The sequence below is a fragment of the Typha latifolia genome, chromosome 15 (assembly GCF_019914945.1).
Source record: "Typha latifolia isolate L0001 chromosome 15, TyphaL0001v2, whole genome shotgun sequence".
In the NCBI taxonomy this organism is placed as follows: domain Eukaryota; kingdom Viridiplantae; phylum Streptophyta; class Magnoliopsida; order Poales; family Typhaceae; genus Typha; species Typha latifolia.
In genome coordinates, this window is record NC_133100.1 from 6,935,796 (window position 1) to 6,959,209 (window position 23,414).

A 23,414-nucleotide genomic window follows, 5' to 3' on the forward strand; every position below is an offset into this window, starting at 1 on the left:
TAAGTTGCATCACATGACTTTTAAGATCTAAGAATAACCCCAAGGGAGCGTTTACTTTAGAATACGTTCTATACCCCAATATTATTATACTTATATAAGACGTACAGTATAAGTTATCATGGTGTTTCTTCGTAAACTATGGAGATTTGGTTATCTGGACGTGTTTCTTGGGCCAAACGCAATCTTGGCTTCAACCACCCAATCCATCCCATTTTAGTATCCCTCCTCTCTCTCTCTCTCTCTCTCTCTCTCTCTCTCTCATATATATATATATATATAGATATAGATATAGATATAGATAGAGCATAGAAAGATAGATAGATAGGAAGATAGTTAAAGTAAGAGAAGAGAATAGCATAGCGTAGAGAGATGGCGGTGGAAGCCATGACAAATGGAGGAAATAACAAGAGTGGAGAAGAAGGAGAAGGAAGAAGGAAGGAGAAGGAGAAGGAGAAGGAGAAGCACATGATGAACAGTGGCATCTCTTCCTCCTTTCCACTTTCCCAATGGCATCACAATCCGAGGTGATCCATTCCTCTCTTAGTAGTTGCTATTCTTCTTCTTTCTCCATTCTCACCATTATGGGAGTGAGGTGAATAATTATGTAGGTTTTACGAGGAGTTTAGTGTTGCTCTTTGATCTTATTTGGCCCACAAAGATTTAGTCAGATGGAAATAGTTGCTTATAAGTGGAGTAGGAGGTCAAATACTGCCATGTCGAGCTTATTGTGAAAAAAATGTTTATTATTATTATTTTGACAACTTTAGAAGGTATATTCTTATATTTTTATGCCAAAAGGAGAATGTTTTCGTAAAAAAGATAAAAATAATAATTTATTTGGTTTTGACTTTTGAGGTTGTAACCTTTATTATTATGGAACATGAAATTTTTACCTCTTTTACGGTGTAATTCTAAATTATCTCGCAGCGTTTGAATAGATTTGATGCAAGTCTCTTTAGGTACATCAACCGCATGCATCTAATGACTTTAATAATATATGTTATAATAATATGCAGCTTTGTATTAAATTTTGAATGAAATTAGAGCCGTTGCGTATAATCTATATAATAAGCAAATGTGTCCACGTGTATTACAATCTCCGACACTTAAAAAATATTATAACAAAGAAAAATATAAAATCATTGTTTGAGTCAGTAATTTTATTTACACTAAGAGTTCAATAACGGCTCATCAAATTAGTATATTTTATTAAACAAATTTGCTATCTTCCAAAATAATTTTACTGGGCATGCTCGTCGTATAGCATCCACGTGGACTAGAAGTCACCTAAAACTCACATTACCACATCTAAAATAATATTTTCCACTCAAATTGTTATTAAATCTAATCTAACCTAGGAAAATGGAGGATCTAATTTAAAAGTGATAAAATATAGAGGGTTCTAACCACAAAAGTTCTTAAATAGAGCACATTATATTTCTAAAAAGACCCACTACAGTGTATTAGTTCCATTTCGTCTCCTACTAACCAATTTCCATTCTGGGCCTCCCCATTTTGCTGCTCATGTCTGGAGGCCATTGGCCCCCATCCAACGGCCAGGAAGAAGCCACGTATGCCGCCCCTGAAACATGAGCTTCACTTTCTTAGAGTAAGTTTTTGACCAAACTAGCCGTCTACCAAACTTTATTTACCAAAATAGATTTATTTCGAGGCCCCAAACTTAATATTAGAAAGGGTTTTAATTTGCTATAGCCATCCATAAAATGCTAATAAGTTTAACATTTTACTTTTGGGTGAGTTTGGCGTCTTATCTTCTAAGTAATAATATTGATTTTATTAGTATTTTTTTATTTAAAAAAAATGATGAATAGTTTAAAATGTTAAACTGTTCTATGTGTTATTAAGAAGTTAAACTATTTAGTTTTGAAGATCATAACTTCTTAAGCAATAGTCCATTTTAGACGTATGAAATGTAATTACAAAGATGATAGAGAAATAAATACAGTGATTTTGATTGAATCTTAATTATACTTCAAACGAAGAGATATATGTAAAAATATAAAGAAAAAAACTTAGAGCGTCGTAACTTTATTCTTAGTTATCTACGTTGGTCATAAAATATATCATTATGAAGATATGTAAAAGATCTATGGGTTGAAATAACGTCGATGTTTTTTATATGCAATTGGGATCCCTACTCTAAATTTTAATTTTAAATTTTGTCCATTGTTTCGTTATTTTCTAAAAAATATATTTGGAGTTTTAATTCTATAATAGAACATAGTACCCATTTTAGTATAAAATTTGGGTGCGATCCATTTCGATAAATAAAGTTTGAGAGAAGGCTAGTTTGGTCAAAAGAACTCTTAGTGAGCTCACTATCCTTAAAATGGAAAACGAACCTCTATTAATAGTACGTGACACCCCCAAACTTGAACACTAACACCCCCCTTAACTTACATAGTAGAAGAACAAAGAGTTTTGAAGCACCTCAATTGCTCTCCTTCGCCATTAAAAGATAACTAATAAGATGTGTACAACTTCTTAGCTACGTAGCCATGGATGCATCAACCTGCAAGGTTCTTCTCGTCGAGGATAACGAGATCAATAGAGTATGAATTACTTTGTTTTGGATAAGTTGTTTCAATAACCTCTGTGTATGATTCTATTCTCATACTTGGATTGATTTGATTTCTTATGAAGGTGGTGGTGAGAAGGCTACTGGGAGAGTTGAACGTGAGGATAGAGGAGGCGGATAACGGGAAGGCGGCGGTGGACTTTATCCGCGAAGGAAGGGCTTATGACCTTATTCTCATGGATAAGGAGATGCCTATCATGGATGGCCATGAGGTTTAATTGTTCTTCTAACCATCTTATAGTTGAAGGCTTGATGTTAATATTGGAAGTCTTTGTAGGCCACGAGACAGATGAGATCGTTAGGAGTTTCGACGCCGATCGTCGCGTTGTCGGGAAATAGCTTGCAGTCTGATAGAGATCTCTTCATCCAGGCAGGAGCTGATGATTTCCTCTCAAAGGTATAGATTTTGTTTTCAATTATTTTGTCATCATAAATATTGGTGTTTTAGTTGTTTGTTAGAATTGAAACGTTTCTTTAAATGGGTGTTGTGTGCAGCCACTTTCAAGAGGCAAACTTGCTCATATTCTTGCTAAGTATGGATTAAACCATGGTGATTAGGGGATTAAACCTGTTTGGTTTTGAGATGTAAATGCATGGCTTTTGTTGTACACTACAAGGTGATGTTTTGTTTGGATGAGTTAAAAGAGTAGGAAGACAATGTGGATAGAAGTTGGTGGTGTATATCTTGTCAAGAGTGTAAAAAGTTTGCATTGTGATTTGAATGGGAATATGTTTATTACTTGGGTGTGTTAAAAGTTTCTTCTATCTTCTCTACTCTCTTCTGATAATTATCTCATCTTTTTGTTGTAATTAAAGGATAATTCCGTTTAAACTATAGAATCCAATTTTAACCTCATAAATCTAACTGCAAAGTACGAAGCTCAAAGCATGAGTACTGAATTTTCTGTACATTTTGATTGTTTCAACTCGCAACACTACATTTGGGTCATTGAATTCACCATTTCAGCCAAATTATCAGCTGGCATAGTTCTGAAGAGAGAAGAGTATCTAAATTCTGAAACCTTGACGAGCATATTAGGGAACCTATGCATACACTAATATTAGGCAGAGTGAAAATTACTGTCAGGAAACTGAAACTGCCATTCGATCATATATCTCACAAGTATATATGGTTTTATATCCTATATATTTATATATATGTACTTACATACTTAGAAATGCTGAGTAACTCTTTAGACACAACTTTCAGAGATTCATAGGAAACTCTAAAAGTAACATAAATCCAAAATACCGAACATTAGCTGCCTCGCAAATTAAGTATGTGGGCTAAGCTTACAATTTAACAGATAATAATAGTATGGCAATAACAGTCATAACAGAAGCACATGCAAGCTTCAATTTTATCCAAGATCTGGGACAACGAAGAACTCCTCATCATCAGAGAGCTCGATTCTAGGCTTCTTGAAAGGCATGCTGGATTTGCTGGGTCTGTGGAAGTTGGAGCTGAATGACTGTGAGGTGCGGAGCTCAGGGACTTCAGCTGCTGTAAGCGTTGCCTTTGGCATTTGGTCTTGGAAGAGACCAATGTCGGCAAACCAGTCCAATTCTCCAAAGCCAAGAGAAGACTCCTTCTGAAACTAAATGTAGCAACCATATCAAAATCACACAGAACTGCTTGACAGAAGAGTTCCGATGTACTGATGAAATATTTAATGCACTTACTTTGTTGCTAGATTCATAGTCTGACAACTGCAGGAAGTCATCCACAGCCCAAGATGAGGGCGTCAAAGGTGGAGGAGCTTGTTGTGCTGCAGGATTTTTCGGCACAAGGAGGGGTGGGCTGCTCTTAGGTGGCTCAGTGTGGCATTTCTCTGAGTCATTATTGCATGCTGAGCTCAGACCCACGCGAATTCCAGTAGCTAGATAACGTTGGTGATCTCCAGACAGTGTTCCAGGGACATGGATGGGCTCATCGCACTCACGGCAGAAAAGGGCTCTATCCTCAACACAGAAAATAAAAGCTGCCTTCTCCTGGCAAGTAGTATATGAAAGAGGAAAATTGAAAATGGGGCTTAAACTACCATGAATGATATGCCCGCAGGCTGCAGAAAAGAAAAATAATTGCAGATTTAAGATAGTTATGGCTAATTGGCAATGTACTTAACTGCATAAGGTATACAAAATTTATTACAAGGGTTGGAAATCAGAAACTTTAACTTTGGTTTAGCTTGCATACAAGCTAATGACTAAATGCAATGCTCAATTAACTAAACAATCTTTATCCTTCAAAGAGGCTCGAGATAGCACCTTAATCCCTCTTTTATGTGTACAATTATCCATTGGTTATGGTGGAAAGTTCAATTTTATGGTTCTGAAACTTCACTTTATGATCTTATTCATCATAGTAACTAGATGCATATAGCAGACCAAGTTTGTCTTTATGTAATGGGTGATTCGAGGAATTGAAGTTCTTTTACCAGACATATACAATGTCTGATCTTTATTTCATAACTTCTGTTCAAGTGGCTATTATGTAGTGTCATATTTTGTTCTATATGTTATACTGGTATGAACTTCAGCTCGGAGAGAAATTTTACACAACAAATCAAACAAAGTATTGCTCTTCTGCTGCTGGTTACTTTCTTTCTGATCTACAGAGACAGTTCTGTAGATTTAAGTCAAGCATTCAAGTGCATTCAAATGGGATCGTAAAATCTTAATAAAATCTGTTACTTCCTGAAATTTGTTTGAAGATTTTTTTATTTTATCTCTAAGAGAATTTGTGGGAATCCATGAAAAATCTTTTCAAGAGGTATTCATCTTATCTCTAAGAGAATTAATGAAATTTTTTTGAAAGAATAATCCACTTTATCTCTAAGAGAATCCATAAAAAATCTTTCAAGGAATATTCTACCTTATTTCTAAGAAGTATGCAAATGGGTTTTAATCTAAGAGAAACTATCTATCATCGTCTTGTGATCATATTTTGGAGGCCATTGGAGATTATTTCTTAGTTTTAGATGAAATGTGTTGAATTGTCTCAACTCTACGTATCTACATCAGATCTAGAAGAACTATGTCTCAAAGTTCACTGAGACGAAATGATCAATCTCTAGAGTCACTGAGGTTTGAAAACTTATCACACAAAGCAGCGTATCGCGAGGTCTATCGAGCAAGGTTGGTATAAATTGAGTCATAAAAATCGTCGAGTGATCTGTAAGTTTATTATTAACTGTTATAACTTATAAGTTTTAGTAATTGATTCTTATCTAAGTTTGGATCCGTAGTTTTTTATTTAGTTTAGGGTTTTTTTTATATTAAAAATTGTGTATTTGTGATTATCTTTTCATACTTTATTTTCTGCATATTATTATCGATGGCATGTAATATATTTCATCTCTTAGGATGTTTATTACGTTTTTTAATTTGTATCATAGCATACCTAAGGATTCACATATGTCAATTTTTTCATACTTGAAAGAAAAATTTACTCTATTTTGAAATTTATATATTACTATCATCACTAATTACTTTCTTTATGCCACAGAGAGACAGAGGGGTGGGTGGAATGACATTGATGTATGATAAATGATTACACTGATATTTCCAATGAGCATATCTACACAGTTTCAGATTATCTCGTCAATTAGGTGCATCACTAGGGTACTTTTAGTTGGTACTGGAGAGGTAAATTATAGGAACTAGAGAGAGAATTATAAAGCTACAGTCATTCAGCTGAGCTATGAAAGATAGAGAATGTTTGACAACAGAAATAAGTGAGAAACCCTTGGAAATCATTCAGTAGTTCCGAAGTTAATAGGTCCAACTAAATGGCAGCAACCATATTAACTGTCCAATCACCAATGCATCACATCTTGCATGATTTGTAACAGCAAGTTATATAAAGGAATAACGAAGAGATCAGAACTCGTCTATTTTACTAACCTATCAACAGGCTAAATTTAGGGTTTTACTGCAGAAGTGAGATGGCAAAAACGGATGGAAGCCAATTGCCGAAAGGAGAAGTGAAAGGAACAAGGTGGGGGATCAAGCAAATAGAAGAGATGAGGCAGCGAAAGAGTGAGGTACTCATAATGTGCAGTGTGTTCTTATTTCCTAGCTTATCAAGGAATCAAGGCGAGTTTTCATACCTAACACTTCAAAACATTTCCGCATGTGTTAACATCATCTTACATGATTATCCAGAGCTACTGGTCAACAAGCATCTCTTGTATAAGTTGAAATAACTTATAGTCTTTTGCAAATAGAAGAAGCTACAAAAATGAACCAACCATCCTATACTTGGTGAAATATCTCTTGTATCAATGTGTAGGTATCATTTTATATATGCAGAACAGCAAGCAAAATCATACATTTAACCGCAGCACTTGAAGGATAGATAAGTGAAGATTGTTTTTTCATAGACATGCACATCTCTTGTGCATATATCTGAAGATTGTTGCTTTCTTCCATAGTATGATTTGATTACAAATGGATCTTTGTTCATTAATCATGATGATTTAGTTAGGACTGATCAATGGTTTGGACCAAGTAGAATTTAATTCTGGTAGCTTCACCAATAAATTGTGGAGACAAAATTAGAAAAAACATTGCCAAGCATAGCAAGAAATGATGGTAATTGAACCCCATCCATATGAAAATCTTATAGGCACACCTCAAAGCTTTCAATTTGTTTTGCAAGCATTAAGTAACAACAAGTAAGCAGAAAGAAAACGTCAAATTAGAATCAAGAAGAAACTAAAGGGATTGAGTCATGGAATATAACCTACCTGGCAAATATCACAGCGAGGGAGCTTGTTGGAGAGGCACTCCAGGAGAAGCCTCTGGTGCTTGCTTGCGAGCTTATTCGCCGCATGGATCTCGACATCGCAGCTCACGCAGAGCGCCGCCTCGTCAGCGCAGCATATCACGCTCGCCGGCGCCTTCTCACAAACATCACACTGGATCTTCATCTCTCAATCTCTTCTACCTAAACCTTTCTCCCCCAAATCAATCTACTTACTGCAAACCTATTAAAAATTCCTCCTTTCTCTCAAACATGCACACTATGCGGTCCAACAAGACACTTGAACGGTTCCTTTCCCAGCAAGAAGCTAAAACTATACTAATTTGAGCAAATATAAGATGACCCACATGAGCAAAAGCAAGTAAAAAAGGCAATACAACTCAGATAAGAACAAGGGTGAGCAAGGAATGAGGACATACCTGAGGAGGGGAAATCTAGAGGAAGGGATTTGATTGGGCCGTCGCAATGGTGTGGAAGGGGAGGGGGGCGAGGATAGATCTCCTGTATCTGTGATCCTCTGCATCTTGGTGGTAGCTTTAATTGAGAGAGGAGATTGGAGGCAAGTGGGGAAGCCTTAGAACTTGTGGCTGTGAGAGTGCTTGGGGAAAGTTGTGGCCTTGGAGGGTCTTCTCCTCAACTGCAAATTAAATAATATGGTGGGGGCCTACATGACTACATGCATCATGCATGCATGTGCATGCCAACATTAGTCATAGCAGAGGTATGGGTTTCAACTCATTTGGAATTGGATGATTTATATATATATATATATATATATATAAATTAGGGAGATATGGTAATAATTTATTAAGAAGATATGGTAAATTATGGAGGTATGAGTCTTAGCCTTTTGGGAATGGTGGAAAGCCACTTGATCTTTCTAATTTATTAAGAATTTTTTTTCTGAATAATATTTTATACTTTAATAATTTTATGATTAACACTCTGTCTTTCGATTATTTATAATCTATGTCTCCAGTTTCTTTTTCTTTAATTTAAGCACTTAAACATCTCTCGTTAAGAATGCAATTATTATTATTTTTATCATATTTTACCATAAGGGTGGGATTACAAATCACTAATAATAAAATCACTAATAATGTATGGTATTATTTTAAAATTTTCCTTTGTTAATGATTATGAAATGAGATTCCCCAAGTAGCATTAACATCACCTTTTAAGTCCATTATAACAAGTCAACATGTGAGGCTTCTTTTGCACGAAGAGAATAAATATATATATATAACCTCCAATTTTTAAGGACTAAGGATTGATTTCCTCTGTCTTGTTAGCAAATTTAATATTCTTTCTTAGATACGTATATGTTTTAATTCATGGCCTACTAAGTCTAATTAATGGAAACAAAAGAGAGGAATTGATTTGCAATTAGGTAAACCTATGTCCCCTTTTTGCAAAGCTAATTATGTGCTCATAATAGCAACATCCCTCTTGCAACAGAATCCTTGTACTTTAGTGACCTCTTCATTGTGACTAGTTCTATCTTTAAAATAATCGAGCTGCTCGAATTCAGCTTGAAATTGACTCGGTTCGGGCTCGAGTTAAAACGTTTAATAATCACAGGCCTACCTATTCTGGCTCAGCTCGATAAAACTTCAATTTATATATATAATATTAATTTATATTTTAGTTGAGTCTTATAATTCAATCTTAAATCAAGCTTGATTCAAACAGGTTAATTAGGCTTGAATTAGACTCGACTCGAAGTTAAGTGAACCGAGTTTTACACCCTAACCCTAACCTTAACCCTAACCATAATATTATTTGTCTACTGCACCTATTTATGCTGGACTAGTCTAACAACTTTGTTAGTTTGTTGCATTGTAGGAACAATTATTCCTTCTCCTAGGGCCTCATTTGCAAAATCTTCTTGCAGTTTGGGTATTTGGCAGCATGTAATAAGTAAAAACATTTTATTTTTACTTTATCTGCTGCTTATAATTTGGTATATGCTTGAATTTTAATAATACCCACCAACCAACGTATGAGAAAAAAAAATTAAAGAAGTTATATAAGAACATACCAATCTTTCTAATTTTATTAGGGATTATTATGTGTAAACTCTCCTCATTTATTTTTTGTGACATATTAACTCATCAAATCAATTGCATACCACTTTCTAAATATCTCTTCTATTACTTGTTACTTTATTTATGTAAAATATAATAACTAATGTTCTTTAACAGCTTAAGCTTTTAGTAATTGGTGAGTTAATATAATCAAAAGCCCTAAGTTTAAATCTTACTAAGTCATTGTTTAAAAATATAAAACATCCATCCGTTTAAGTCAAACTCACTTTCTGGGCTTACCTAAATGTCTTTAAACTTATAAGTGAGGTGGAGTATTAAAATATGAAACATAAAAATTCACCGTTCTATAATAGCTTAAGTTTTAGAATAATTGGTGAATTAACACCGTTAAAAAAATGTTTACTTGATTGTCATATATACAACTTTAAATGCTCTAAGAACTATTTTCTTTTAAGGGAAAGAGTGAGGGGTAGAGGGTAAAATTTTAAGTATTTCTATTTTCAAAATTAATTATTTCAGTAATTGCCATTTAACTTTGATTCATGCTACTTTTTAATTAATAAAAGAAAAGGATAAATATGTCAAGGTATTAGTGATAATAAAAGCATATAAAGCATAAGAAGTTGTAAGGAAAGCTAGAAATTACAACAAGGGCTTCCAAATTATCTTAAAGAAATAGTGGAAAAGTATATGCTCAATTGGCCACCCCACAAAAACTTACAATTTCTTTCTCCTGATTTATTTGATAATTTAATGGGTGTGGAAGTCTATTGGGTCAAGCCATTTGTTTGCATTTGGTGCATTTATTACAAAATTTATGGGATTTTGATTGCTTATGTGCACTATGGAGTTGTGGTAATGTGGTCCTTGTTTGCCATGGATGAGAGCTTTAGTTTGGCAAACTAGAAGTTTGTGGTGCCAAAATGCCAATTGCCAAGTTGCTTGAAACTAATGGCACCAGATCATCTAATGCTCCAAGTGCACAAATTTATCCTTTTTCTTGATTTGATCCACTCATGAACTACCAAGTACCCAACACTGCAGGAAATTTATGCATCAGATGGCTGCAAACAATCTTCTTTTCGGGCCATCGTTTGCATTTTATAATTTCCAGCGTGCGTTAAAGAAGGTATGATATATATTGTTGTTTCGTTATGGCTTGATCTCGCCAAGCCTTATCATTTTCTATTCCGAAGCTTCTGCATATTATCTTTACATATTTGGATCAAGTTTACACTCTTTTTTGGTTATCTCATTACTTGTTTTATATCCATTTCAGTTCATTGTTCTGAATGAGAAATTATGTCAGCAGTACTGTTACTCATGTTGTCTTTACAAACATGATGCTTTGCAATTTCCAACCTAGCAAGAAGAGTTTCTTCTCTTCCTATGATTTTATGTAACTATAGCTAAATTGTTATTGTAATATATAACAGAAAAAATGTGGTGTTTTTTTTTTTTTTTTGTCAAAAGAAAAATGTTGTAGTTCATAACAAACATAATAATTTAGTACTTGGAAAACATTGGCACCAGATGAATGTTTGTAAACTTTAAGACATAGCTCATTAGATAGGCATATGAAGGACATATACACATAGGAGGGAAGACACACATGATAGATGTATAATAATTTCAGGTGACTAAGGCTGTTACAAGTTGGATTTGAATGAAATCTCTATGTTAGGAAAGAATATGACTTCAAGTTAGGACTGAATAATGGATGTGTCTGCAAATTTTTGACATGATCCACATTGATTCTCTTCTTCTCTACTGATGCATAGGTTGTGATCTTGGAGATAAAGATCATGGATTCCTGCTTGAATCAACTGGTGTCCATAAATCAGCACCATTGCTTTGAGCAATTCCAAATGTTGTGTCTACTGGCATGAGACAGAGACCGCGATTTCGCAAACTATAGTACTCAGCCTCCTGAAGCACATAATCAGATATTGAAAATTATTCTGCCTGCTTAAATCCACCAACTATTTATAATAATTGCGGTTCTTCAAACTGAGAAGGGGAATAGAATTAAAAGAATCTTACCTCCGCTTTACTGTCGATCGTCGTTCGCATATATGGAGCACTCAACACCTGCGAATGCCACAGTCTATTAGATAACAACTTGAGCTTTTTTGGGTCTAGAAGAACAAATGAGACGAGTAGTAGAACCTTTAGTTGATCATGGAGGAATTTAATGTATCCAGAGGCTTCCTGGAGAACTGAAGCTGTATCTGACTGCATAAATAAAACAAAGCTGTTATGAATCATTCAAAGGAGATCAATTTTTTTTTTTTATATCTGATAGTCAACTAACTGATCAAAGGCTACCAACCTTTCCAAAAGGAGAGACTAATTGTTGCAGTGCAGCAATCCTCTCTCCAATCTTGTCCTTCCTCTCCTTCTTGTTAGTTACAACAGCATTACACTGTTTATCAGTGATCTATGCCTATATAATAAGCTTGTAGAGAAAGGGATATTAAATCAAACCTTAGTACTTGTTGAGCCTTCTGCATCAGTCCTCAGCTTCTTGGCTCTCACACTGCCATAACTGGTGGTGCTGGAATTGATGCTGCTATCAAAGCAACTTTCATGGTTTCTTCGTTTATGATCGACGAACCCCGCTATCATCATCATCATCAATTAGTCGAAACTAGATCTTCTCTGTTAGCATTTTAGCAACAAGTTTTAAGTCCAAGATAAAATTAGTCATTTCTGATGAACTACAATGCTGCATTTAATACCACAGTTCATAAGAAATTCTTTTTTCTTCTGGTCAGTTGTATTTTGTATTTGATTCTTATACTAAACAGATATTTAGTTGGATTTTATTTGTGAAGGACCTTGTCTTTCTTCATTGATCTATATAAATTTGTGAAGACATAACAATCAAACTGAAGAAGTATCATGGTATACATCTTATTGCCCTTAAACAAAAGTAAAGTGATTGATTGCTTAGAATGCTACATATATATAAAAATGTTGCATATATAAGTTATGCTTCAAGTTAGCATTTTAATCTATAACATAGAAAATCATAGTCTTCAACTACTTATTTCCTAGCATAAAAGAAGTGATAACTTACCCTGACCAGATGGATACGATTCCTGATCGATAGAGAGAGAAAGAGAGAGAGAGAGAGAGAGAGAGAGTTTGGAGGTTTCAAGGATATGTAATGGAACATGGAAGCAGGCTTTTATAGAAGAAGCCATTGGTGTTGGCAATAGATAGCTTGGTGGAATAAGCTTTAATTCATGGAGTTTAACAGCTAATATCCAACCATGGAATGGGCCCTGAGAAATGAATAGATGATGCTATCTGGCGTAGCAAAATGTTACTTGCTACTACTTTATATTGTGTTTGGATTTGGATTGAGTTACACTGACAAAGACAAAGGATGCTTCCTGCTGCTAGATGTACAATTGGACTCCATCTTTGTGATATAGATGTAGTATTTGACTCAAGGGTTGTTATCTCCTACCTGGTTTATTCTTTTCTAAATTGTACAATTGCAATAATATAACTTACTTTAATGTTTCAGAAAGTAAAATTTGATATTTTTTTTAATATTTATTTTTACACAATTGTCACCGAAACTTTTAAAATATTATGATTGCCGCTGCTTCTTTAAAATATTATAATTGCCACCGAAATCGTTGAGCTCTTTTAAAAATATAATTCCGTTAGTTAAATTTAACTAATCATGATTAAAACACAACTTAGATTAAAAAAATATTAAAAGGTATTTAATATTATAATCAATACCATATAGTACAACAAAAAAATATCTTCTTTTTATTAGGAATAATTTTGATGACAATTATAATATTTTAAAGAATTTCATGGCAATTAGAAATTTATCTTTAAAAACCCTTATTTTTTCCTCCTCCCTTTTCATAAGGTTTTAATTTTCTTTTGAGTAAAACTAAGGTGCTACAAGAATAATCACATATTACACTACCATATAGAGAAAGGAGCAGTAACCATTTTTTTCATATATATTTCATGGAGGATTTTTATTAAGTTAATAAAAAAAAATTCATAATTTAATTGATTTAAGAGTAAAAAATATGTATAGAAATAACTTTAAGTCATATAAGTATAAGCATAAGAAAATAAGGTTTTAATTCATATATATATATATATATACACACACACAAAATAAAATAAAAGATACAATATTATAATTATACAAATAATTTAACTAAAGCTACCAATTATAACTCAGGCAAAAATTATTTGATAGATTTTTCCATAGGAGGGTTTTATGCGAGTGTTATTAAGTATAATCCCTAAGTTATTATTGTTATTAATAACCATTAGTTTTTTAATTTTCTCTGCCAGGTGATGACGTGGGACAAAGAACTAGTAGCACAAATGACAAATATTTAACTCGGTCTTACCCCAAAAAAATAAAGAAGAAAAAAATTAACTCGGTGGGACCCAAGGTTAGGACTTGGGTGGGGTCCACGCGTTCCTTTGCTATCATCTCCCACCTCTACACGCAAGCAGCAATCTATCATTTATTTATTTATTTCCTTTCTCTCTTAATTAATCAATCATATTTTTATTTACGTATATATATATAAATAATTCTTTACTTATTTTTATGCTCTTCCAAAAGGTTGGATATTTACAAATATTTAAAAAAAATATATACGTCCAAATATTAAGGAAATTTTATGAATCATACCCTATATTTAATTTAATTTGTGATTCACACATATGTGTCGGAAGTTTTTTATAATCCAATCCCTATTTTTTCTTTGTAATTTTCATTTAATAACATTTGTTAATTTAAACAGCAACAAAGTATTATGTTATAATATATAAAATAATTTATAAACACCTAAATTACTCATGACTTCTTAGAGGAGGAGGAAAAATAATGGTGATGGTATTTTAATAATTTGATCAATATTAGTTAGTCAAAATAATAATAGAGTGTTAAATAAGAATTATAGATAAAATAGAAGAATTGAGTTATAAAATCGTCAAAAACGAAGTGCTGAATTACAAAATAATTTTGTAAAATATAAGGTGAGATTTATAAAATATCCAAATATTAATTTGTGGGAGGCGAGAGATACAGATAAATGCAAGGTATCCCTTTTTCTTTTTCTATTCATAACTTTGACAAGATTATTTCCTAATTGCCATTTGACTATAGTTTTATATTAATTTTTTTTAAAAGAATAATGCCGTGCTCTTATTCCAGGGAGATTGAGTTCTTGTTCAACATAAGTTGGTTTTTAAATCTTTTTCTCTACACCTATATAAACCAAATAATCCGGTGCCAAAGGTTAAGGTTGATAAAAAAAATATTCAAAACCTTTAAAAAGTTTTATTTAGAGCATTCTCGGCGATTAAGAGATACCAGAGAAATGAAATTTATTGAGGAGGATTTTTGACCGATTATTGTTGCTTTCTTTCTCCGAGTAAGTTGATGTTCCGAGAGTCACTTAGATAGAACATCGGATCTCGAAGATCACTGAGATTGATTGATTAACTACGTGAAATAATTCATCACGGATTCGAATGAGCAAGAAATTTTGAGATAGAGCTATGAGATTTAGTTGATAACATATAAGATATTATTAATGGTTGATTTTATCCTAAGAAAGACAATTAAGAATTGTGGCTGTGTTATAAAGGCTTACAGGGTGAAAGTCATTAGGAATAAGAATGATATTGGTTGTGCTTAAAGCCAAGCCAAGTCCATAACGGGTCGGGTAAGCGGGTCGCATAGGCGGGTTCGGGCAACGAAATTCGAAGCCCTAATTCGATCACCACCTCTCTCTCTCTCTCTCTCTCTCTCTCTCAGAGCAACTGGTGAAATCGGCGGCGGATACCAGGAACAAGATCGGCGAGCATAAAGAAAACGGTATCTTTCTCCTCTGCCTTCCCGCTTTGGTTCTCTGTTTCTTCCTTTCTCAAATTTCATTACTTGCAGAAAGGAAGAAAAAAGTTAGAATCTTTTTGACAATTTGGTAATTGCCATACTTAGCATTGAACATTTGTCCTTTTAGTAAGATGACGATCTTGTCATTAGCTCTTCTTTGTTTATTTTTTCCATTTTGTTTATAATTATGGAAGTTAGAATGAGAATGGTTTGCCCAATGTTTTATTTTTTAATTTATCGCTGGGTGTTAGTTACTGAACAGATAGATCACAAATTTTTATATCTTGTAGTCGAATAATCAATAATATAGGATTATATCCTTCTATTTCTTTCCCGGATTGGAATGATGTGCATGTTTTTGGGATTATACATGGAATTTATCGACTATTGAGTCTGAACATTGTTCAGATGATGGCTAACTTGGAAAGGTAAAAGGGAAAAAATATTTGACTGTGAATCTAACCAAAATTTGCTGCCCACATTTGTGTGACTATGTTGAAGCCGATGTTACACCACCTAGTCTTCCTTATCATGCTAGCCAAATGAAAATAAAATTCTTTTTCCTTTTCTTTTATTATGCTACTTTTCTACTTCTTTGCTATAAAAATACTAAATTTCTTTTACTATTCTTCAAGAAAAGCTAAAAATCTTTTCTCTCTTAAATGTGGAATATAAATGCCTTGATCATGTAACATGTTGCTGCTATATGTATCTAATTTTCACCTCTCATTCCTGTAGAACAGAAATCCTATAGGTGTAGCATTTTTTAGAAAAGCAAATGCACCATTTTTTAGCATTTTTTAGATCTTATGAGAATCTACTCTTATCTTGTTTACATGTATGTTTTTCAATATATGTAGATTTGAGGGGTACTTATCTTATAAGGGACTTTTGGAGGGGTATAAGGTGATTATCAAATTTAGAAGGAAACACAGGTAAATAAAGGATTTCAAAGAGGTGCTCACATAGATATCAAATTTGGAAATACATGCATATCCTAATACACATGCCTCTTTAAATACAAGGAAACAAACACCACCTAAATGTTTTTTCTTTAATTCTTTTTTATTTTATTATGATGCAGTATTTGTTCTTGTGCGTTTTCTGCCTACTTGATTTATCCTTGGATGAATATGGAAGAAGTCAACTTGGAAGATTGATGGGGCAGGCATTTGATCTAATGATATAATTATTTTGATAGAAATAATAGGAGAAAATTCACAATTCAGAAAGGTGAAATCAATTGATCCAACCTAGCAAGAAAACGTTTTATCATATTTTCAGTTTTCTATTTATACGTTTTGTTTTTGTGAATCTTGATAAGATGTTTTTGGTCCTTATCCTCTCATCAGCATTGACACTTCAGGTGTAATTGAACAGGGAGGGAGTTTTGGATGAACTTTGGATAGATAAGCTAGGGCATCTCAAAGCTGCTTTGCTACCTTCTCTGCTCTCTTTGGGGGTTATCTCCTAGGCCTTATGGCATCTGCACAAGGATCACCATCATTGGTGATTTTAGGTTATTTTCTTTGTGCTTTCTTCTCTTTATTTAATCTTTTCCTCCTTCCACATTTTATTTTTCCATTTTTGTGCTGTTATCAGTTCGAGAGCCTGAAGGATTCTCCATATGGAGAGGTCCCCCATTCAACAATGACCAGCCAGATCTCAAGCTTGAGAGAGTTCCCTGCACTGTTGCAAAATTCAGTGAAGATGGATCTAGGATTTTGGTGATCAAAAGCACCTCTGTTATCACTATTTATGATAGCAGTAGCTTTGCAGAGATAAAATCCTTTGAGATCCCCTCTGTTCTTTCTGCTGTTTTATCTCCACGCGGGACATATCTCCAGACATTCCAGAAATCCTCTACACCGCAGGAAAAGAATGTTACTATCTGGGATGTTGAAACCACTGCTCCTGTTTTTCAACTGTTCCAGAAGAATATGTCTAAGACAACATGGTCCGTCATAGCACCTAAAAATGCCACTGATTATTGGGTAATATGATTTTCAAAATGTTCTCTGACTGATTGCTTGGTTGGATTAATCCTCAGGCCGTCGGTTCAATTTTGCTCTGATGAATCTATTGCCTGCCGGATGGCAACAAATGAAATACAATTTTTCAATTCGAAAGATTTTTCTAAAGGAATTATCTATAGGTTGAGAATACCTAGTGTAGCTGCAATGGAGCTTTCCAAGTCTCCTGGGTCCCACATTTCAGCATTTGTTCCCGAATCTAAGGTTTAGTAGTTTAGTCAATCTGGTTTATCTTCCTAAAATAAATTACCTCCTGTAACAGTCTTGGTTTCCTCTCCCTCAGGGTATTCCAGCTAGTGTTCAAATCTTTTCTTGTAACAAGGATGCACAGAGTCAGCCTGTTTCTAGAAGAAGTTTTTTCCGTTGTTCCGCTGTCCAATTGCACTGGAACAATGGCTCAACAGGACTTCTTATCATTGCTCAGTCTGATGTGGACAAAACTAACCAGAGTTATTATGGTGAAACTAAGTTAAACTACTTGACGACTGATGGAAGCCATGAAGGAGCGGTTCCTCTCAGTAAGTTTCTCTCTAGTTATAGAACGTAATTATTCCAGCAGGTTGTTGACCATAAGAATAATTGACAGGAAAAGAGGGACCTGTGCATGATGTTCAATGGTCTTTCTCGGGTTTGGAATTTGCTGTTGTTTATGGATGTATCCTTCTCAAAATTTCCATTTCTCCTGTGCTTTTTTTGTTCAGACACCTTGAACTTTATAATGTTCTATGCGCATCTTTTATCACGCTTCCTTGACTTTTCTTAGACATGCCTGCAAAAGCAACTGTATATGACAAGAAATGCAATCCTCTGCTTGAACTTGGCCAAGGTCCTTACAATACAATAAGATGGAATCCAAAGGGGAGATGTATCCTTTATCGTAAACTTATTTTGAGAATCAATCATGTGATTGTTGTGTTTACCAAATGTGAGGAGGCAATTTCAGTATAGATATTCTTTAAGGGCGGGTTAGGATCTAATAAACTACGTCATTTCTGAAATGCATTCATTTACCCATCTATTTTTGTTTCCTTGATTCTTTTATTAAACAGTTATATGTTTGGCAGGATTTGGTAATTTGCCTGGCAATATGGTAAAGTTGATGGCTTCCCAAATGTTTGCCTTTAATTTTGGCACTAGAGGAATATTGTCTTAAATGTCTCATAGGAACTTCTCACTGTTAAGTTTGTAGCCATGATACTATTGAGGACTTAAGTATGACAGAATATCTAATCTTAGTTCATCAAGCTATTTGTCCATTTGATGCTAATGAACAATTTCAAGTATTTACTATTTTACTCCTTACATGTCTCCTTATTGTTACACCTTTGGATGCCTAAAGAACTTTCAGTGTTTGGCATATGCTAATAATCTGGTATTGCTACTGCACTTAACGTCATACAGTTTCTCTCAGGGACTTCTTTCCCAATTCTTTCCCCCTATTTTGACTCCCTCAAATGCCCTTGCTTCATCATCTTCATTGCCCCTGACACCTGTCCTTCTCTTTTCTGGCATGCCTTGTGCCGACAGGATCATAACATGCCTCTCCGTCCCAATCCATGAAATTTAGTTTGCCATAGACATAGCAGCTTTGGAGGGAAATAACAGAGAACCGCAAGTATATCAATAGAGTCTAGAAGCACTTTCTTAGTGTTAGCAGAATTGCAATATTTATGCTTATGGTTAAGCTGCTCCCTGGGAAACAAATTTATTGGAATATTTTATTATCTTCTTACTGTTTGCACAAACCAAGCAATCTGGCTCTGGAGGGGACAATTGTGTTATGCTAGTTTTTTTAAGTCATGCTCATATATTGTCATACTTATCCTAAATGATCAATACGGGCTTTACAGTTGCAAGTCCAATGAGAAGTTGTTTTCTCCCTATATTTCTGTCAAATGTAATAATAAGGTTCCCACATTACATATTACAATAAATGCAAACCAGTCATTATTTTGGCAATAAAATAGAAGGAATTTTCATTATCCTTCTATACTCCATTTGTGATATAACTTTTTCTTTGGTTAAATGACTTTTATCCTGTTTTGTAGCATGTGACTTACTTTTCTTTCTTCTATCCAGGCCTTTTGGGATTTTTCAGAAAAGAAGTTGCTTGGAACGACAAAGGCTGAATGTTCTGTCACAAGTGAATGGTCTCCTGATGGACGATATTTCATGACTGCCACAACAGCACCAAGGCTACAAATAGATAATGGGTATTCCCCCTTCAGTACATTCTCAATTATGAGTTAAATTTTATGCTTAACACAATCCACCTTTTTTTACAGGATAAAAATATTCCATCACGACGGGTCTCTGTTATTTAAGAGGATGTTCAGTAAACTGTATCAGGTACCTTTGTAGCATAGCATATTCCTTTGTTGTACTCCTTTAATTTGTTTTTCTCCTACTATTTTGACCACCGACATACAAATTTGTGGTTGCTGCTGTTACTCATGCAGGTTGACTGGAAGCCAGAAACACCTGAAAGATTTGGTGATATCGCTGATCTGATCAAGTCAGTCAACACTTTAAAGATTGAAGAAAAGAAACAAGGTTATTTCCTTTCCTGCATCAGTTTCTTTCGATTAGTTGATGTTTGCTCATGAGTGTCAGGTATTGTTTCAGCACAAGATCCAAAGTCATCCACATCAACTAAGACAACTACAAATACTGCACCAAAACCTGCTGCATATCGCCCACCTCATGCAAAAAATACTGCTTCTGTTCAGGAAGAGGTCAGTATTAATCTTGAAGATAATGAGAATTTGGTTATTCAAACTTTACTGATCTATTAATTTCTGCTGCTTGAAAATAAAATAAACAGTTGATGTGTAGAAATCCTGCTTGTTAATAAATTACAAAAAAGTACTTTTTCTGATATGCGTGAGATTTCCTAGTCATTATTCATGAATGAATTGCTTGCAAGGCATCACAACCTTTAACTTGTAGGTAGTTAAGATTACACTGAAGCAATTTACAGAATAAATGGACTTATCAGATTAACGAGACTAAGAATTTTCGCTTGACTTCCTTATTAGGATAATTTAGTATGTTCTTATAATAATTTAATTTGATTTGGTCCATTTAACACAAAAAGAACAACCTTTGAAACTGTAAATATAATCCTTCTGTTACTTGGTTTACATTTTCTAATTGAAAGATGTTACCCCGATTAGCTTAACTAGGGCATAACTTTAGCAGATTCTGGGGGAGACTAACTATTTTATAGGAAAACTCATTTTGTTGATTTGTTCATTCAATAATTTAATTTGACATGGCCCATTATTTTATTTAGTAGATAATCTCCATGAACGGTAAGATGCAAATGAATTTTGTACTTGTAAATTATTTTGACACAAATAGATAAAATTTGATATAATCCTTCTGATATTTTGTTTGCTTTTCTTTCCTTAAGGAAAGATGTTCCCCTGTTAGGCTAGCTAGGGTCTAATTCAGATTGGTGGATCAAAAGGGAACTGGATCCGGTCCATCTTAGCTTAACCCTAGAGAATGTCTGATGTTAGGTGGCCATGCATATGCAACCTGTAAGTGACCCATATGTGAGCACATTATACATAGCAGCCCACATATGTAGCCAATGTGAGATCCGTAGAAGGACTATATAATGCACATGTTGGGGTTTTACCCACCATCACCATCTATGGTAGGCAGTCTATAGGGTCGATTTCATAATGATGGATCTGAACCTAATGGACCAGCCTGACTAAACTCTGCAGTGCTCAATTGGAGTCTAAATAGAGGGTGCTGCGCGTTTCATGTTCGGCATGGGATTTGCCCAATCCAACCCAGAACAAACTGTCTGTAGTCTTAGCTGTCACAGACACTTTGTAAGGCTCCACTTGTAATCATGTTTTGAACGTTCAGCATTAGTTTTAAATACTTGGCTTAGACCACACCAAAGCTGTCAATTTACTCTTGATTATTCTAACTCTTGATTATTTTAGAATTTGTTTCATCACAATTCTACAAAAAGTGTGTCTCACTTGTGCTCACTGTTAGATGCCTTCCCAGCCCTCTATTCATTTGCTAATATTAGTTTGACATAGCAAGAACAATAACAAATTTTGGCCATACTGATTTGGTGCGAATTTTCAATTTTGACGTCATTCTCCAATATAAGAGTATGACAATCAATTTTGTCCTTTTCTCCTAATAGGTAGACCCTTTATTCCATTGAAGCTTTCATTTAAATTCTAGCTCCACTGCTGTTCTTATCTCATCGATCAGTGCTAAACTGCATTGAGTTGTACACTTAAACTGCAAAATAGTATTTTGTTTCCTTGATCAGTCATTTTAGAAATTTAATGTTTTCTTCTCTGGTACTTACAATTATGCAATTTACAGTTGTTTGGGGGAGTGGCTCCTTCACAGTAAGTTCCTTAAACATTTGCTTTTCTCGTATTCTTTTAATATGTGAATTTTAAACTTATATAAAGCTCTAAGAGTCTTAAGGTCTACTGACTATTTTGTTTTACTTGTACTGAAGAGAAATGAGCAAAACTGCATTGAGAAACAAGAAGCGAAGGGAAAAGCAGAGGGAGAAAAAGGCTGCTGAAGCATCGGATGCTACCGATGGAAGCTAATACCATTAAAAGATTTGCTGCCACTTTTTTTTTATTATTCCGAGGTGAATTTTTTTTTACCACGAGGTGGGAGATATTTAGCACAGATTATCCTCAAGCATGTAAAATGCTTAAGTGGAATTGGCTTGTGTTCTTTTACCAATGAAAGATGGTGATTACCCCCATCAAATTCTGTAAACTCATAGGTATATTTCTCATAGTATGAGAGCTAAAAGATTTTGATAGCCATTTCAGTAACTGTGTTCCAGTGAAATTGTGCCGTTCTTTGCTGATCAGATTTACAAATGGAAATTATATTATTATCATCAATTTCTTTTAGGGATATTCCACTTAGACTATCTAATCTATAGGATATTTTTGCACATACACACTATTTTTTTGTGTGGATATATATGAGATCCTTTAAACTATTAGAAACCTCTCGGATCTCCCTTTCATTAGTTCTCACTTCTACATTACATTTTTCATTTATGTTATTATGTATACGCGTGAGCAGATTTATGAGTTTTGTACTTTTATTTTTAGAGGGAAAAAGGAAAGAGAAATGTTAATATAATCTTTTTATCCTGTACTCAGAGGGGCATTTATGTCTTTCACCTTTTACATTAACGGCGACAGGGCTGAGAGGTTACCAATAATTTAGAGGGTCTATGTATGCTAAAAGATAGTTATGCATATATTTTCACAATAGTTCAAGGTTCAAGTAGAATTATCCTATACTTTTATAAATTATAGTACATGTCCTTAATTTTTTTTAGGAAAGAAAGGAAGAGAAATATTAATATACTCTTATGCAGGGGTATTTTTGTCTTTTCATATTTTTCTTTAATGGCATCAGTAGGTTGAGAGGTTTTCAATAGTATGTAGTATAGGGGGTCTACGCAAATTTTTTTGAAGGTTATGGGAAAGAAAATAAGGTATAGTTCGGAGACTAAGTGGATTTTTTTTTTTATACTTTTATTACAAGGTTAATGTGAGTATATGATCTGATATTTTGGTTCTGCATCTATGTATTGAGTTCATTCATGAGGTCTAGGCTACGCAATGGCGAACTTTGAACATTAATACACCCCGTTTTATCTATATAAGAAATTCAATTGCATGTCATATTTATTATCATTTTAAAATGGCATTTCCTAGTAGGTACCAATTTATCATCTGGAGTAGTAGTGCAAATTGATTTACAAGTATGGAGATTTATTAGGTAACAGGTGTTCCTAAGGGCATGTGTAAATATATATATTTCGATTCCAAATAAAAGCATAACGTTTATATGCTTGAAATGGTTGAACAAATGGCGAAATTGATTAATATCAACAATATAAGGTTCACTCAAAAGGTTCAATTAAGTGAATATTGGGGCTTAAGAACATAGCAGATCTCCAATCACCCTAAAATAAAAACTTGATTACATGATGGCTGTAGCAATTGGTTTAAAAGCCTCCATTAAAAACTGCAACACA

At 34.1% G+C, this 23,414-nt stretch overlaps 4 protein-coding genes across 15 annotated transcripts; 2 read left to right on the forward strand and 2 right to left on the reverse strand.

Moving 5' to 3' along the window:
• Positions 1 to 311: 311 nt before the first annotated feature.
• LOC140801581 (two-component response regulator ORR41-like) lies at positions 312 to 3,338 on the forward strand. 3 transcript variants are annotated; one of them, XM_073156753.1, is made up of 5 exons: positions 312 to 524; positions 2,510 to 2,573; positions 2,665 to 2,811; positions 2,877 to 2,996; positions 3,095 to 3,338. In XM_073156753.1, exons 1-5 carry the CDS (start codon positions 370 to 372, stop codon positions 3,155 to 3,157), a joined length of 549 nt encoding a protein of 182 aa, XP_073012854.1. In that variant the 5' UTR covers positions 312 to 369; the 3' UTR covers positions 3,158 to 3,338. The 3 variants fall into 3 exon arrangements, with proteins under 3 accessions (XP_073012854.1, XP_073012855.1, XP_073012856.1); XM_073156754.1 differs by having other exon boundaries at positions 381 to 1,609; XM_073156755.1 differs by lacking the exon at positions 312 to 524 and adding an exon at positions 1,744 to 2,374.
• Positions 3,339 to 3,712: 374 nt separating this feature from the next.
• On the reverse strand, positions 3,713 to 7,986 carry LOC140801869 (B-box zinc finger protein 24-like). 4 transcript variants are annotated; one of them, XM_073157221.1, is made up of 4 exons: positions 7,787 to 7,986; positions 7,351 to 7,685; positions 4,283 to 4,591; positions 3,713 to 4,197 (listed from the first exon to the last, which is right to left on the reverse strand). In XM_073157221.1, the coding sequence occupies exons 2-4, from the start codon at positions 7,531 to 7,533 to the stop codon at positions 3,961 to 3,963; spliced, it is 729 nt and encodes a 242-aa protein (XP_073013322.1). In that variant the 5' UTR covers positions 7,534 to 7,685; positions 7,787 to 7,986; the 3' UTR covers positions 3,713 to 3,960. The 4 variants fall into 4 exon arrangements, with proteins under 4 accessions (XP_073013322.1, XP_073013323.1, XP_073013321.1 ...); XM_073157222.1 differs by having other exon boundaries at positions 3,713 to 4,191; positions 7,351 to 7,680; positions 7,787 to 7,968; XM_073157220.1 differs by having other exon boundaries at positions 7,351 to 7,680; positions 7,787 to 7,964.
• Positions 7,987 to 10,953: 2,967 nt separating this feature from the next.
• Positions 10,954 to 12,737, reverse strand: LOC140801807 (transcription factor bHLH153-like). 4 transcript variants are annotated; one of them, XM_073157103.1, is made up of 6 exons: positions 12,498 to 12,737; positions 11,903 to 12,076; positions 11,748 to 11,816; positions 11,585 to 11,650; positions 11,459 to 11,506; positions 10,954 to 11,344 (listed from the first exon to the last, which is right to left on the reverse strand). In XM_073157103.1, exons 2-6 carry the CDS (start codon positions 12,050 to 12,052, stop codon positions 11,219 to 11,221), a joined length of 459 nt encoding a protein of 152 aa, XP_073013204.1. In that variant the 5' UTR covers positions 12,053 to 12,076; positions 12,498 to 12,737; the 3' UTR covers positions 10,954 to 11,218. The 4 variants fall into 4 exon arrangements, with proteins under 4 accessions (XP_073013204.1, XP_073013206.1, XP_073013203.1 ...); XM_073157105.1 differs by having other exon boundaries at positions 11,748 to 11,813; positions 12,498 to 12,639; XM_073157102.1 differs by having other exon boundaries at positions 11,459 to 11,650; positions 11,748 to 11,813; positions 12,498 to 12,639.
• Positions 12,738 to 15,163: 2,426 nt separating this feature from the next.
• LOC140801806 (uncharacterized) lies at positions 15,164 to 22,188 on the forward strand. 4 transcript variants are annotated; one of them, XM_073157098.1, is made up of 14 exons: positions 15,164 to 15,296; positions 16,681 to 16,833; positions 16,917 to 17,271; positions 17,365 to 17,551; positions 17,631 to 17,865; positions 17,934 to 18,002; positions 18,111 to 18,212; positions 18,397 to 18,437; positions 19,427 to 19,560; positions 19,633 to 19,696; positions 19,807 to 19,900; positions 19,973 to 20,082; positions 21,713 to 21,738; positions 21,855 to 22,188. In XM_073157098.1, the coding sequence occupies exons 2-14, from the start codon at positions 16,794 to 16,796 to the stop codon at positions 21,949 to 21,951; spliced, it is 1,554 nt and encodes a 517-aa protein (XP_073013199.1). In that variant the 5' UTR covers positions 15,164 to 15,296; positions 16,681 to 16,793; the 3' UTR covers positions 21,952 to 22,188. The 4 variants fall into 4 exon arrangements, with proteins under 4 accessions (XP_073013199.1, XP_073013198.1, XP_073013200.1 ...); XM_073157097.1 differs by having other exon boundaries at positions 15,178 to 15,296; positions 16,695 to 16,833; XM_073157099.1 differs by having other exon boundaries at positions 15,258 to 15,296; positions 16,667 to 16,833.
• The last annotated feature ends 1,226 nt before the right edge of the window (positions 22,189 to 23,414 follow it).